This window comes from Lucilia sericata, unplaced genomic scaffold (assembly GCF_015586225.1).
Source record: "Lucilia sericata isolate MDLA Ls3-8-SP2 unplaced genomic scaffold, ASM1558622v1 Contig000206F_arrow, whole genome shotgun sequence".
Classification (NCBI taxonomy): Eukaryota; Metazoa; Arthropoda; class Insecta; order Diptera; family Calliphoridae; genus Lucilia; species Lucilia sericata.
The window spans coordinates 246240-262655 of NW_023994234.1; the positions used below are offsets into that span (position 1 = coordinate 246240).

At 32.0% G+C, this 16416-nt stretch overlaps 2 protein-coding genes across 4 annotated transcripts; both read right to left on the reverse strand.

Moving 5' to 3' along the window:
• Positions 1-54: 54 nt before the first annotated feature.
• Positions 55-4994, reverse strand: LOC119602008 (probable WRKY transcription factor protein 1). 2 transcript variants are annotated; one of them, XM_037953317.1, is made up of 3 exons: positions 4877-4994; positions 2350-4815; positions 55-2274 (listed from the first exon to the last, which is right to left on the reverse strand). In XM_037953317.1, the coding sequence occupies exons 2-3, from the start codon at positions 4783-4785 to the stop codon at positions 607-609; spliced, it is 4104 nt and encodes a 1367-aa protein (XP_037809245.1). In that variant the 5' UTR covers positions 4786-4815; positions 4877-4994; the 3' UTR covers positions 55-606. The 2 variants fall into 2 exon arrangements, with proteins under 2 accessions (XP_037809245.1, XP_037809244.1); XM_037953316.1 differs by having other exon boundaries at positions 55-4815.
• A 4959-nt stretch (positions 4995-9953) lies between these two features.
• On the reverse strand, positions 9954-11909 carry LOC119602015. 2 transcript variants are annotated; one of them, XM_037953336.1, is made up of 4 exons: positions 11648-11909; positions 11138-11583; positions 10376-11071; positions 9954-10133 (listed from the first exon to the last, which is right to left on the reverse strand). In XM_037953336.1, the coding sequence occupies exons 1-4, from the start codon at positions 11661-11663 to the stop codon at positions 10029-10031; spliced, it is 1263 nt and encodes a 420-aa protein (XP_037809264.1). In that variant the 5' UTR covers positions 11664-11909; the 3' UTR covers positions 9954-10028. The 2 variants fall into 2 exon arrangements, with proteins under 2 accessions (XP_037809264.1, XP_037809263.1); XM_037953335.1 differs by having other exon boundaries at positions 10376-11583.
• Between the last annotated feature and the right edge of the window lie 4507 nt (positions 11910-16416).

A 16416-nucleotide genomic window follows, 5' to 3' on the forward strand; every position in this document is an offset into this window, starting at 1 on the left:
CACCAAAGAACACTAAATTTCCAAAACTAAATTTTTTTTAATGAAAAACAATAATTTTACATTTTTATGTTTTATTTTATTTCCCAGTACAATAAATCTGCTCTTAAAAAGAAAACGTACAAGCAATTGTGTTTACATATAGAAAAATAATTCAATTAATAATATTGGGATTGATTATGTTTAGAAAAATCCTAAAAAAGCCTTAATATCTTCTTTTAGAGTTTTCTAAAGGAAAAAAGGACTTTTATCATGAAATTAATTGTTATTCATGCCAGGGATATCCCGTATCCTTTTTGCAGGTTGTTTTTTTTATTGTTTTACTTATTAAATTATTTACTATTATTTAATAAACAAAAAAAGTGAAAAGTTTTAAACAAAGTTTTTTAATATGTTTGTATGTATACGATTATAAAATTATTTAAAAAAAATAATAATTATAACACTCATATTACTAGATTGAATATTTATAAATGAAAATATAAAATAAAAAAAATACTTATGTATAAAGGGTAAAAACAAAGTTGCATATCATATAACATGTTTATTTAGATTTTAGTTACATATTAACAGCATTAGCATTAGTTTGTTAGTTAGCAAGCAGTGTTGTTATTTTTTTATAACCATAAGGATGCCAATATCATCAGTTATGTTCTCGATGTCATAGTAGACGGATTTCTCAATGGCCACCATGTCGCCGACACCAACTCGACTCTCTTTGTCGTTGGCTGTTATACGAAAATTGCCCACTAACGTAACGAAGTGTAAATGAAAACGTTTGGCCTTCTTTTTCGGCTTGATTTGGCGCGGCTTGAAGCGTAAGTAGCCCAAACTGGCCTTCTCGTCTGTATCGTAAAATGCATACTCGACACCTTGCAATTCGGTAAAGGAGAGATTGGAGGCGGCTGAAATTCGCATTTCCTTGAAAATCTCCTCATTGCGTGCCACCGAATTGTCCGATTCTGATATGTTTTTCAACCATGAAATCAATTCATAGTTTGAATTGTTGTTGTTGGAGGAGGAGGAGGCGGCGGTGTTGTTGTTGGTGGTAGTGGAGGAAGAAACATGCACAGCATCGTAGGCCGCTGGTTGCGACGAAGATTTTATACGGGCCACACGAACTTTTAACGGTTTAACCTTTTGCACCAAATCACAAGATGATGATGCTAGTTGCATTGGATCTTCTGGTGGCCGTGGCGGTGATGTGTTAAGTGTGGAACTTGTATTTCGAAGTTGATCAAATACATTGTTTAGGTGATCAACGGGTGGCGGTTTGTTCATAACTATACGACTGCACTCAATATGATCATTCGGTTGGATTTGATCTTTGTTACTCTTTTTATTCTGCTTACGTTTTACTTTTGTTTCTTTAATTTTTGTTGCCTTCTTTTTAGTCAAAATATGCACATCTTCAACCAGTGGAGCAATATAGGGATCATTTTCGGGTACAGTTGGTAGTTGATTTCGTTTTTTAGCGAGTTTTTGGCTGGATACTGATTGGATGGTGTTGTTATTATGTTTTGCCCGATTCGCTTTAGATAATTCTCGTGATTTTTGCTTTTGTCTTTCTTTATTTTTTTCCCTAATCTCCATGCGTTTATTAGCTTGTTGGAACAGCATTTGAAATAGATGTGGTACCGAATGCTTTAAAGGCACTTGACCACGCTTCGATCTACGAAGTGATCCGTCTGTTGTGTCAGTACTATTGTCAGTTGATTCATGTGAATCGCTTGTACTTTGTACTAAATCACTTGAGGAAGTTTTACTTACTTTCGGTTTTCGTCCTCTTACCTTGGGGGCCGGTTGCAAAGGTTTTTTGAATATTTTATCATCATCATTATCGGTATGGCTATTGTTCTTATTCATCTGTTGTGTAGTGTTGTTGGTAATTTGTTCGGTTGGTAGTGTGTTGTTGTTGTTGTTGGATATAGTGGTGGTGGAGGGGTGAATACTAAAATGATTTGAACTGACACCTGAATCACTTTCAAATCCAGGTGGTGGTGGAGGTATAGCTTCACTTATAGTAGTATTGGTATCTGAAGAATTTTCTTCTACTTCATTTCTGGTGTTTTGTTTGTTTAGTCTGGTTACAGATTTCCTGGTGCTAATACTTAAGGGAGGTGGTGGCGATACAACTTTCAGAGTTGTAATTTGATCGCCATCTGATTTAGGAGGCGATGGTACATACGGTATACTTTGTTTATTATTTCTAGAGCTAGAACGTGTCGTCTCCATCTTTTCTGGGGAACTATTAGTTTCTTCGGAGTCGGAGTGGCCCTGAGTATAAAGGGAACGTTTTGATTTATTTATGCTGTTTTTACGGTTTTTCTTTTCAGACAACAATTTTGATACCTCTAAATATTGTTTTAATACGTCTGGCAATTGCTTCTCCTTGGCTTTTGATTTACGCTGTTTTTGTTGCTTCAAACTGTTTCTGTTTTTGAACGAAATACGATCTGTGGATCTTTCATCAACTAGAGATGATTCTAAGTTTTCACCTTGTACCTGCTGTTGCTTAGCCATAGAGTCTCGGAACTCATCAGGTGCTGGTGGATATTCGCCTACTTCTTCCATATTTTCCGTTTCGTTTTGTGCAACCTCTTGCTCAGCTGCTTCGTCAAGGTTACGCCTAAGCAGTTCCATTTCAATTTGATTGTCCAATTGAGTTTGCTTTTTAGCCGCTTCTTCGTGGGACCGCACGGACTTGCGCCCCGATATGGCAAAGACACGACCCATAGAATTGCGTTTACGCAAATCAAGTATCTCGTAGTTGCTCATTCGAGCTAATTCTTGAGCAAATCTTTCACCATTTAATGGTGTACCTGGCGCCCTGTTAAGAGGTATGTATTTCCTTTTAACCATACGTTTACTGGTGTGAGCTGGCGGAGGAGGTTCCGTCTCCGTTTCAGTACTTAGTAACTGACTATTGTCCATTTGTAATTTTCGTCGAGAAAAGGAGCGTTTGCGCAAACGTTTCGTTCGTATATTAGTTGCACTAGGTGCTAAATTTAAAGGTGCCTGGCTATTATTTTCTATGGTACGTGATACTGCAGCTTTTGGAGTCTCATCTTCATCTTCGGTTAAAATATCGGTTAATTTTAGATTATCTTCATTTAGCTGGTTGCATTGGTCTTCGTTGTTGACATTAGCTGTTTGCTGCGGAGTTATTTCTTCTAACGGTACAGGTGATGGAGTCTTAGACTGTTTGGTTTTGGCTGTTATAATTGTATAATTGTTTTTGGGAATGTCTTCGCCATATGTACGGTTAAATGTTTGATTTATTGGTATAACTACCAGAGGAATTTCCTGATTAGCGGACTGTATAGCTATGGAATTTTCCTTTGTAAATGGTACCTCTTGAGTTTCAGGTATTTCAACATCTTGTGTAGGAAATACAATTGACACATTATTTCTGGGAGGAGTGTTTGGTACCTCATGGTCTGGCCTTTTTAAATTTGGCGTTACATTCTGATGTTGTTGTTGACTATGAGAACGACTTACTTCCAGCATTTTAGCAGCTCTTTGTGAGGTGTTGTTTGATTGGTTGGTCCTGCTCTGCTCCATATGAGATATGGATTTATTTAGGTGCCGTGGTGATATGACATTATGTGGGCTTTTAACTCTTATTGAAATCATGGAACGATTTTTGCTTCGTTCTGGTGTCTTCAATATTTTGCTGGGAGAAGGTTGTGTTCGAGATCTTAACAATCTACCAGGAGGTGGACTTTGTGCTGCTGTGTCTCGGTCTGGTGTTAATATTACTTGTCCTGGAGAGTTTCCCCTTTCCATGGTGTAGGTACGTTTCAAGGGAGAATTGGTAGCATTAGTTTCTGTCATTGAGTTTTTATTATTTTCCTTCTCTTGAGTTTGTATCTTCTTCAAGGTATTCTCCAAGATACTTTCCATATAATTTTTTAATTCTTCATCTTTACGTTGCAAAGTTCGAATTAAGGTATCAGTATGACCACAACATGTATCATTGGTAGCAGGACTGTTGTTTTCTGTTGCATTGGGTTCCAAGTTTTCTGTCCCAGGCGAGTTGCTAGAAGTGGGAGAGGAAACGAGTGTTTTGTCTTGTTGTGGTTGCGAGAGGGGAGTGCTACATACAGGCGGTTCGAAATTTGTCTCCGAAACTGTACTTTCAAATTCTTGCAGTAAGGTGCGTCGGCCAACGCACATCTTGGATAGACGCTTCAAACTGTAACGTCGAAGTCTGTCGCCTGGAGAAACGCCACCACTTTTGCGTATTGATGACAAACGAGGACTTAGAGGTCGAGAGGGACTCAATGGATTAATAGGGCTTTGGGGTCGAGAAGGGCTCAATGGAATTATAGGACTTTGGGGTCGACTCGGGCTTAGTGGTCTCCTGGGTGAAATTGGAAAAACATTTTTGCTAGGTAACTCCCCTATGTTGGAATCTTTTGGGTCTTTATCGGTAACTGCCTTATTGGAACAAGCAGATAATGATTCTGATGGTACTTCTTCTTCACCATGCAGTGTTGCCATTTCTTTTTCTATTGATGCATTTGCATCCCCATTATTAACGCATTCCTCTACATTTTTCTTTTGATTTCCATTGTTTTCACAAGCTGTTTCCTGCTGCGAATGCGGCAACTTTTCCAACTGTACATTGAGACTTAAGCGTTGTGTTTCACAGTTCATAAAAAGAAAATTTTGTCTTTGTACACCTCCTCTTCGCTTTTGAAGATATTCCGCCAAACGATGACCATCACTATCATCATTGCTGAAAAACTCGCTTAAATCTAAACTGGTGCTGGCCCGTGACATTTTTGTTATTTGTTTACTTCAATTAAGAATCTATTATTTGAAAGTTGTCTTAGTATTTAATAATCTTGCATATTTTCACATTAAAACTCACAGTTTAAAAAAATACAAAAAAATATTTTCACCACTTTATTGTTTTTCAAGAACTTATTGGGTAGCGCGTCATTTTAGTGTTATCAGTTACCGGTTATTTGAATGGCAAGTATTTGATACTAATTGCGCATGCAGGGTTGTATTTTCTACACGTGAAAAAATATTGATAAAATAAATGTCGTTATAAATCGGTGTTATGTTTAATTTATTAATAAAATATTATAAAATAAAATAGATGTATAAAATAGATGAATTATTTTAAAAAGTTTAAAGAAGACATATTTAAAAAGTATGGCCAGTCATAAATCCCATATATAGTCCACTTCCAAAAATCACTTAATTGTATTTAACTCATGAATTAATGGTGATATCGACTCGAATATGTGTTGCATATATATAAAAACTTTATACGAAATTTTTCTGGTTCGGTCTATAAGACCATAGTTTCCAAATTAGGTCCTACTCCGAAAATCACTTAAACGTCGGCAGAACAATTGTCAATTTTCTGTTTGTGTTTATAGCGGAAACAAGATGCTGATTTTATTACAACAACTCACAGATAATTTTACTGAAATATTGCTATATTTTATAAAAACTATTAAAAGTGCAAATTTTGTAAATAAACACGAATTTTACTAAAAACTTATGTAAAAATCAATTTTAATTAGACAAAAAAACAAAATTTTGTACAAATTTTATAGTAAAATGACGTTTATTATGTATCAAGACAATGTTGTCTAACAATTGTTCTGACAACTTTGTCATAATGATGCTATAACGATAACAAATGCTGTCTGTACCTGCTTAAATTTTTATCATAACAATTTGACGTTTAAAAATGTATCTAATCTACACAAATATATTTTTAGTATACATATAACAAAATAATTGAAATTTTATAAAGACGACTTTAACAGAGGTTGTATATTTGACTTATTAAAAAATAAGAGGGTCGAATACTTTTCAAAATTTTAAAAATTCTTTATTTCGATAACGTTTCCGCATTTCGTTATTATTATATATGTACCAAAATAATTGAAATTTTCTAAAGTCGACTTTAATATTTGACAAGAGGGTCGAATACTTTTCAAAATTTAAAAAATTCGGTATTTTGATAGCTTTTTCGAATTCGTTATTATGCAATCGAAAAAGGTATTTCAACAAAAAAGTAAAAAAGAAGAAGCAATTCCATTTGTATTCTGCATTACGAACGTAATAATGTTTCTGTCATTTTTTACTTTAGTGCGGAGCGTCGAATCGAAATTCAGAATACCATAGCTGCCAAAAGGGAGAAAATGTCGATTCGAATTAAAATGCGAAATGCTTTAAACAGGGTAGTCCCAATTTTTCCTTATGTCAACATGATTAACCATCTGACAATAAAGGAGATGTGAAGTTTATGTTTAAAATAAAGCTACCATATTAATAGTAACTAATCTATATCCCTACAAGAACAGTGACAGTCATTTGACCGGTCATTTGACTGACACTACTGAAGGAAATATCGATCATTGCGTAGAACAAAGTTTCTATCAAGTTCTTAAGGGCAATATGAAAAACTTGATGGAAACTTTCGTGTCCATGTGATCTTGCATCACCCTCGCACTTATGAATTATATCGACTGTAACACATATATTTGAGCTGCTCACTCTTTTGATGTTTAGTAATCAAGGATGATATAAATATTAGTCACGATTGACTGATCATGCTTGATGGATATATCCATCACAGTTAACAAATAAAAAATGATGTATTAATCGGTCATTGTTGACTAATCATACTTGATGAATATATCCGTCAAAACTGACGGCTATATCAATTTATAATAAAACACAATTTATTAATATTTTAAGATATAAATTTTTTTAATTTTATTAATATAGTAAGCATATACATAAATTAACAATCATTTCACCATTTTACATACCTCGCAGAATCTTAAATCCTCTGATGCTCTTTTTAATTTGTGGAAATAAGTAAGTCTGCAAAGAAATACATATAAATATCGAAATATAAAAATCAAAAGTAAGTATTCATGTTACCATAGATTGATTAAACTCCAAAGTGTTTATCTTCAACTCCACTTCCTGCACTTTTTTTAAATTCAGTTTATAATAATTCTCTTTATTTTTAATAATTTATAGACTTTGTAAATTTTTGTAATTTTTCGCTTCTTGATCTTTGGCTTTCGCAGAAATAATGAATTTATAACGACGAACAATACAACTCTGAAACACAGTGACAGTCATTTGATCGGTCATTTGACTGTCATTGTTGATGGTAATATAAAATTTAATAAAATATTATTCAAAATGTAGTTGTTTCACTCTTGCGTATGCAAATGCAACCTTATACCACTAGGGTTCTATAGTTGAAACGAAAAGTCGACTTTTCGACTTTTTGCATTTAGTTAAAAGTCGACTTTTCGACCTTTCGACTTTTTCCATTTTATGAAAAGTCGATTTTTCGACTTTTCGACCTTTTTCATTTATTTAAAAGTCGACTTTTAGACTTTTCGACTTTTAGTATTTTATAAATGGTCGACTTTTCGACCTTTCGACTTTTTCCGACTTTTCGACTTTTTCCGACTTCTCGACTTTTTCCGACTTTTTTCGACTTTTTTCGACTTTTTTCGACTTTTTCCGACTTTTTTTTGACTTTTTTCGACTTTTTTCGACTTTTCGACTTATTTCGACTTTTCGACTTTTCGACTTTTTTCGACTTTTTCCGACTTTTTCCGACTTTTTTCGACTTTTCGACTTTTTCCGACGTTTCGACTTTTCGATTTTTTACGACTTTTTGACTATTTTCGACTTATTTCGACTTTTTTTCGACTATTTTTTTTACTTTTTTCGAGTTTTTCCGATTATTTTAGAGTTTTTGACCTCTTTTCCATTTTTTTTAAATTTTCGACTATTTTCGACTTTTTCCGACTTTTCGACTTTTTCCGACTTTTCGACTTTTTTCGACTTTTTTCGACTTATCGACTTTTTTCGACTTTTCGACTTTTTTCGACTTTTCGACTTTTTTCGACTTTTTTCGACTTTCCGACTTTTCGACTTTTTTCGACTTTTATTTACAAAGTCGACTTTTCGACTTTTTTCATAGACGATAGTCGAGTTATCGACTTTTTTGGAACAAAATAGTCGACTTCGACTTTTCGACTTTTTTCGACAAAAAGTCGATTGTTCGATTATTCGAAAGTCGATTTATAGAACCCTATATACCACACGTTTGGTACAGTGTCGGTCATTTGGCTGTCATTGTTGATGGAATTATATTTTTTTTTATAGAATTCTCTAAAAAAATCTGCAAGTGTGTTAGTAAAATAATTTTGTATGTGTTAGTTTCGGTCATTCATTTCTTGTAGGGTATTTTAAATCATGGCTTTAACCAAAGTAAATTAATAAAGTAGCATCACTTGAACAGCTGACTATTTTTTTTAAACTAGATAAATGAAGCAAATTGTCAAAGTTTGTTTTGAAAATTGTTAACATTGTTTACGTCGCCATTTTTAAATTGTGTTTTGCTATTTGTTAAAATTTGTGAAAAGTTGAAAAAGTGAATTAAAAGTGGTTTTAAAGTAGTTTAAAAGTGTAATAAATTGTATAATATATAATAATATAATTAAATCGTTAATATCTTTAACTTAAAAGTAATATTTTTTATTTATGTTTTGTTCACATTGTTTTTCAAGGAAATTTTATTTTGACACAATCTTAAATTATTCCAAAAACAAAATACATGTGGTTGTTGTAGATGTTGTTGTACAACAAGAGATGTCGCTACTTTATTAATATACTTTGATTAATATACTTTGATTAATATACTTTGGCTTTAACTACATATTAGACCTGGTCCACACTAGAAAACTTTTGTTGAGAAACTTTTTCTTAATACTCTTTTGAAGTTTCCTTAATGTCCACACATAGAAACATTTGTTTCAGAAACTATGTATTAATTGCATTGATTTATTGTTGTACGTATGAGAAGAATAACAAAGCAAAACCGAGTACGGGAAACTCCGTACCGCGAGAGAGATGAATGATATTCTTTCTCTCTCACGCAAAATCAAAAGTTTCCCAAAAAAAGTTTCCTAGTGTAGACCGGCAGTTAGTCCGTTCAGTTTCAAAAAATATTTCGAATAAAAACTTTAAGAGCGGGTTTTTGAGATGGTAATCAAATGCCAATTAATAATCAGATTAGTTAATCTAAAAATAAATTTAAATTATGTTAATCCCCTTTGATGTTTTTGAGTACAAGATTAAACTTCGCAGTGTTGCCATACAAAACAACAGAAAACTTCACTGTTTGTTATCAAAACAATGCATATTTTATAAAAAAGAAGAAGACAATTGTAAATTTAATATGAAAATTAATGAAAACTTAAATTAAAAACAAAAAAATGTATTTTGAAGTGTCCATAATTTATACTAATCAATAAATAGAACATTTTAATGTTTATATTTATAAAAATTTTATTAATTTTTTTGCATCAGCTGTTTACACTTTTGCATTTCGTGCTTAAGATTAAACCACCTCCATTGGGCGCTTAAACTTGCAAACAAAATTAACTAATTGAGTACTCAAAAACATCTTTCGAGGATTAATTTTAATTTAATCGCTAATCCTTCACCTAAAGATTGGCCCTAAATATTTTTGTAAAAACTTTGAATAGGTTTTTTGTTGTTATACAGATCAAATATACAGAAGCATAACAGAAACGATTTAGATCGAAGTTATCGAAAAATTTTGTTCGGATGTACAAACTTACAAATTTTAATGTGGAATTACACTTCTTTAATCAAAACCATTCTTTAAATAAAAAAATATAACTTTTTTAATTTTTTCTAAATTTGCGTTTATTGAAAATCGTCTTTCAAGCACTACTTTTGTTAAAAAAGTTGAGTTCCTTATTATTTATTGACTTAAAATCTGAGTTATCGTAAGTGCCGTTTGAATCATGATTTAAAATATACCATGGTTTGAATGGTAATAAGAATTAAATTTTTTAATATAATATTAGGCCTTTCGGTTTTAAGGAATATAATAAACTTTCAGCATAAGTTTTAAGAGATTTTTTTTAATAAATTAAATCTATGTGTATTTATTTAAGCAAATATTTACGTAATAAATAAATTTAAATAAAATCCTATGTGGTAAAAGTAAATTTTAATACGCCAGGTGGATTGGAATCCACTACGAATGATTTAAAATCCAATTTCAAAAACCGATTGTTATACATATAACGTGGATCCTGTAATGATAAAAAATATATAATAATTTTATTTTATTTTGTTAATAACAATTTTTTTGCAAAAAAATTTCTATATTATTTTCCAAATTATTACATTTCCAATTTTTAACTAGAACGATTTTTAAATAATTTTAAAATTTTCATAGGTATATCAAAAAACTATATTCAAAACTTCTTTTCTTTAAAACTGTAGCTTAAATTATAGAAATTATTAAAAATTCTTCATATTGATATTTACTTGCCTCCAATATATTTTTATTCACATCGGTATCCTTTAACCATATTTCCAAGGCGGTTGTTCGCCACTTCTGTTTCTTCATTAGATCCATACATCGCCAAATCGTGGAGACATTGAAACACTTATGAGTACTTGTCAAATTAATTATTCTTAATTGACGACAATTTTGCACAAAGCATAATACGCCATTCTCGCTCTCCAAGTCACAAGAGCACAAATGGATCTCCTCTAAATTCGGCAACTGTTTACTTATTTGGCTTAACATGTGGTCACGTATACCTTCTATATCATAACCACGGCACTCATAGAACGATAACTTTTTTAACTCCCTCATGTGAGTCAATTCTTGAAAAAATCTATCAAAGTTATGTAGTACACCATTGAACTTAAATGCTTCAATTTGTTTCAATCTCGATCTGGAGATTCTCTCCAAAATATCAAAAACAAAATTTTTAGACAATATCGAAAGTTTTTTCAGTTTGGGCATACGCAGTATATCGTTGACTATATCAGTGTCGAAACATAGATGGTAGTCGGCTATTTTAATGTGCTCTAAAGTGGGACATTTTTTCAACTCTACTAAATCACAGCAATTGATCTCATCACAATCTTCCATTATGTCAAATTTACGTAGCTTCAATTCTTGGAAAACGTCTCTAAAGTTGTCGGAATCTAAAAATTGACATTCATCCAGTGACAACTGGCGGAGGGAACGTAATTGTGACAAATGTTTACCAGTTATTTGACTGGCCCTTAATTTAAGTACCTTTAAATGGGGAAAGATGCGAACCAACATATTGACATCTTCGTCTATGAACTGTAGTTCTTGTCCCGTATCCTCTAAATTCTCTTCATCTCGTCCTGAATTTGCAGGCACACCCATCCAGTTGAAGCACTGTGTCTGGGGAAATATTTGATCACTTAATAAGCGCAAGAGTCGTATATCGCAATACCTCATAAAAAGACTGTTCATAAACCCCGACACTTCCAACATAAAATCGATAAATGTCTGATCACTGATATCTTTAAGTATTTCCGGATATATTATAACATGATTTAGTTTGCTTCTCCATAGTGCTAAAATTATATTTTTAAATCTAGTGTGTAGTTTGGAAATCTGAAATTGTTCCACTATATTCAGACGTTTTAGTATCAATTCCAAACAATCGTCATTTAAATCCAGTAGTCGAGGTCCTTCTTGCAAGGAAATTTCTACAAATTTATAAAAAATTTCACAATAATAATTTATTAGTTAACGATAAAAATTAATACGCACCTTTTGTGGTCACCATTGTCTAGTGGTGGAACAGTCGCTTTGTGTTTATTTCTATATATACATACATAATAAACATGTATATATAATAAATATGTAAATGCAATTATTGTCAGTCTGTTGTTTTGCTGATTTTCTTTACTTCTTCTTCTATTTTACTTTGTGCACCCGCTGCAATCTAATGTTTTGTTGATACTAAAAATACTAACGAATTGTTTATTTACTTCAAATTTAAGAGAAATTTTTAGCACAAAACAAGAGAAATTTTTAAGAAGAGTGATGTCAAACTTGCTGGTTTTTAAGCGTTTTAACAGTGTATACTTTTAGCTAGTTTTTAAAATACATACGTTAGTTTAAATATATTGGAAGTTTATTAGCAAATATATGTTTATTATTTGTTGATATTTTTGTTCCTGTCCTACCTTTTAACATACATATTTTTTGTACATATATCGTAAATTATTTCATAACATTACCTAAAAGGCGAATTCACATAAGGTGGTGTTATTCAATCAGCTGATAATTTTTTCTTAATTCGTATGGCTTACGTAGCTGTCAATGTTTGTTATTTTTTACATATTTATATATAAAAATTTCCGTTAAACGGAGAAAAACTTCGATAGTATTTTGAATTATTTATGTAAAAAATAAATCTAAAAATAACAAGCATCTCGTAAACAAATATCATTTTATTTAAATTATTGCATAATTGGTATGTATAAAAAATGTTATTTTAGAAAAATGTTTTTCTATGTATTAAACACTATTGTTTTTGTCGGTTTTGAGAGAGAATTTGTATTGTGAATAAATAAATAAATAAATTTTGTTTATATGGAGTTTCACAGCATCGGGCTAAACATCCATAAAAACAATCAGCTGTTGAAATGACTTCATCTTATTAGTTGCACCATGGTACCAGCACTTGAGAGCAAACGCACGATTGTCAATTTTTTTATATGTAATTGACAATCGTACGTTTCAAGCCTGTATGTATACAAGTCTATATATGTTCATATAAAAAATTGTAAACAATGATAAACTGGGCTAATGATGTCACCTTGTATTTAGAACACCCTGGAAATTATTTTTCAAATATTTTTTTTAGGGGTTGAAAAACTGGGATGCTAATTTAAGTGAAATCTGTGATCATTTTCAAAAATCGTTATTTTTATAGGAAAATACAGCGGAAAAAATTTGATGTAGTATTTTTTTTATTTAACAAGTTACACACCGTAGCACAGGGTCTTTGTGACTGTAGTTTGTAACGCGTCTGCGCGAAAAGTTCAGCAACTTCCTACTTTTGGAGCGTCGGCAGCTGATCAGGGATGTATTTTGTTTTGTGTAGAATAAAAATAAACTAAAATGAAAAACAGTACTTTTTGCTTATAGTTCATTCCGCTTAAAGGCCAAAAACGGATGTAAGCCAAAACAACCCTATTCACTTGCAGGTATGTGTGTAACTTGGAGCTTGTAAAGCGTGAAAAGTTTGAAAAGCGTAAAACGAGTTGCCCCTCAACGCGTGTTGTGTACTTCCACCGCTACCGACTCTATACGGTGCGATTTCCACAATATTTTTACCAGACGTTACAATTGTTTTGTATTGTATTATATAATCAAAACTTTGTAGCGATGTATTAAAAAGCTATTCCATTAAACCATTGAGCGCCAACTCAAGCAAGTGTGATTTTTATTTAGTTTTTTTAAGATGTTCTTTATAGGTACATTATTTACTTATAGGGACACAACATATAAACTAAAAAATCAAATATAAGATAAAATTGGCTTTCATTTGATGTACATTGCAAATTCCTGGCCCATTTAACGCCTTAGAATTATAAAATAAAAAACTTAATTTTCAATATTTGTTTATATTACTTCATTTATTTTGCAGGTGTAGTTATTCATGTTATACATGTTTTTTTTTTTTAATTCGAAATTGGGTTAGGTTAGGTTGATAGGAGGATGTATAGTACATCAAATCCGAAGAAATACACCTAGGCCACTATCGGGCCTGTTGTGCGCTCCTTTTCATGAAAAAAATTTTTTTGTTTACTGGGTGTCTTATTTTTCAGTGTTCAGAAATTCAGCTTCCTGTACGTTATTCCTAAGAATTTTCCAATCAGTGTTAGTCAGGAATATTATTTCCGGAATAACATCACTTCCAAGATACCGAGTTTCACTGTCCTCTCCATATACTCTACATTCATCTGAATCCGCACGGCCAATTTTGTATAGATGTGCTCGTAATCCTGTGTGTCCACTCAGAATACGTACCATCATACTAACTCCATAATTGCTTATACTTTTGAGGAGATTTATCTTCTTGTTCTCATCAGGGTCACCCCATAGGATCTTTGTGGTTCTACCCACCGTTTCACTATTCCAAGAGGCCTTATGGGATTCTCTCACCCATATTTTTAATTCAGCTTTTGTTGCGTGGAATGGTTTTGCTAAAGAAATTTTTTAACTGTTTTTTGTTTTAAGAATATAGGACTTGGATTTTCCGTGTTGGTCGGGACCGGAAGCAATCTGTATAATCAATTATCCCGGATTTCATGTTATGTATTTTCTAAAAATAATCACGTAATGTTGTTTGTCTCTTCTTTTTCAATTTTGAAAACGGAATTCCCCTTTTCGTTTTGTTCTAATTGTGCTTGGTTGATAAAAGATAATAGAATTTTGCCTATAATAACGGATAATAGAGACAATCACGATTAAATCCAAAATAAAAAAAAATCGATGCAAAAAATGTTCTTTTTCCATCCCGGATAATTGATGTTGCCGGATAATCGAATCAAGGTCCTACTGTAATATAATTTGTTAACTATAAAAAAGTACAAAAGTACATACATGATTTAAGGACACAAAAAGGAATTCATACTCAATATAAATTGGTCAAAACTAAACTAAAGCAACTTCTTAATACATACATACTTTTAAAATTGATTTTTAATAAAAAAATTCATAGCATATCCGTAATTTTTTATAAGAGCACATCTTGGAATCATTACAGACATTATACGCTTTATTTGTTTGATAATGTGAGATGCTGTTCCTTGCATCCAATATCTTATCAAGGATATTGTGCCTATTAGTTTCTCTGTCTTCTTCAGTAAACTCATCTACAATGATCCAATGGTACTCAAATGGTATTTAGGTCATAAAATTGGGCTGTCTTTTGAAGAATACAAGCATCCCAGCAAAAAATAATTGATGTCATACTTACAAACTACATCTTAATCACATCTTAAAATGCGATTACATATTTTTCACTTTTATAAACCAAATATTTCCTCACAAATGAAACCCGAGATAAAAGTGGGGAAAGAGATGTGGAAAAGTCATTACAAATAACATATTTGAAGTACATCAAGATTTGGTGAAAGAGTAGTGAAATTTACATAAGCGTGTCATTAAAGAATGTGTTTTATTTTTTTGACATCCAAATATCGGATTTTTACTGCTTCTAAAAATAAGATTATATGTTTTATTCGGAAAATGTCTCAGTTATTTGGTAAATAGGTTCAATATCATAGTAGGAAAAGTCGTATCCTACCATTAATGAGGATACTCCATGTCACACATCAGCTCTGCAAGGCTAAGGATTATGACAGGTATAAATTGGTATTTTAACGAGAAGTTTTTCTTTGATATTAAGTTCGGACTCAACGTAATATTCTGTGGGAAGACTAATCCTTAGTATTGCAGAGCTATTGTACGGTATAGAAGAGCCTCATTCATGGTAGGGAACGACTTTTTCTGTTCTGGTATTGAACCTATTTACTAAAAATGTACAGATATTTTAATAAAGAACTGATTAATAACTTAATTTCAATGAGAATATGCTGATTATCTAACAGGAAAACCGCAAAAAAAATCACCCCGAATAAAAGCTTCACATGCTTGTATTCTTCAATAAGCAGCACTATCTCCAGGTCAGTTTACTGAAGGATACAGAGAACTAATAGACACTTACATATAACAATACTCATTTACATATAAAATTTCTCCAGCGTGGAAAACTTTTTGCACCATTCCACATATGTAAATATAATACCAGTTGCTTTAATTTTGGCCACCAGTGTATATATATCGCCATAACTTTTTGGGGCCACCCTAATGTACAATAATTATGTGCCGTATTTTTGATTTTGTTTACCATACCTTTTTCTGAACAATGCAATCATGAACCTTCTTGTTAAAAATCATGGTAAATTAATAAATAACGCTATTAATAAAGTATAATGTTCCTGGTACTACTTACATGGGCTCCAAATTAATCCTCCATCTCGATGTTATACTTACTGTAAGCTTTATGTTATTCAATGTAATACATGATCCCTTTAGGTAATCCTGTAAACATTATTCTAGTACATGATCCATTAAGTAGTGCTATGTACTCCCATAATTTAATCAAGGTAGTAGTTTTTACTCTGATGAAATGCATACGTGAATTACGTGGTCCTGGCTTAGGACATCACATAGTTAACTGGAGTTCTTTCTATATACATATCGCCTTTTAAAAGTGCTCTTTAAAAGTCCGTGCGGTGTACATGATCAATTAAGGAAATCCCAAAATTACTTCTCTAAAAACAATATCGAAGTACATGATCCGTTAAGTAGTCCTATGTACTGCAGCCATGGACAATATTAATTGTTTTTGAAAACAACATCATCCATAGCCTGGATTACATAGGACCATGTTGTGGATCATTTACTCCCATAATTTTAGCAAAGAACATAGTTTTCGTGAAAATTAGATTTTGTTATCA

Bases quoted from the DNA above. Each gene is read 5' to 3' on its own strand.
- LOC119602008 (XM_037953316.1), bottom strand. From the start codon at position 4,785: ATGTCACGGGCCAGCACCAGTTTAGATTTAAGCGAGTTTTTCAGCAAT.
- LOC119602015 (XM_037953335.1), bottom strand. The intron at 10,134-10,375 runs GCAAGTAAATAT...TTATCATTACAG, and splicing joins TGAATAAAAATATATTGGAG to GATCCACGTTATATGTATAA.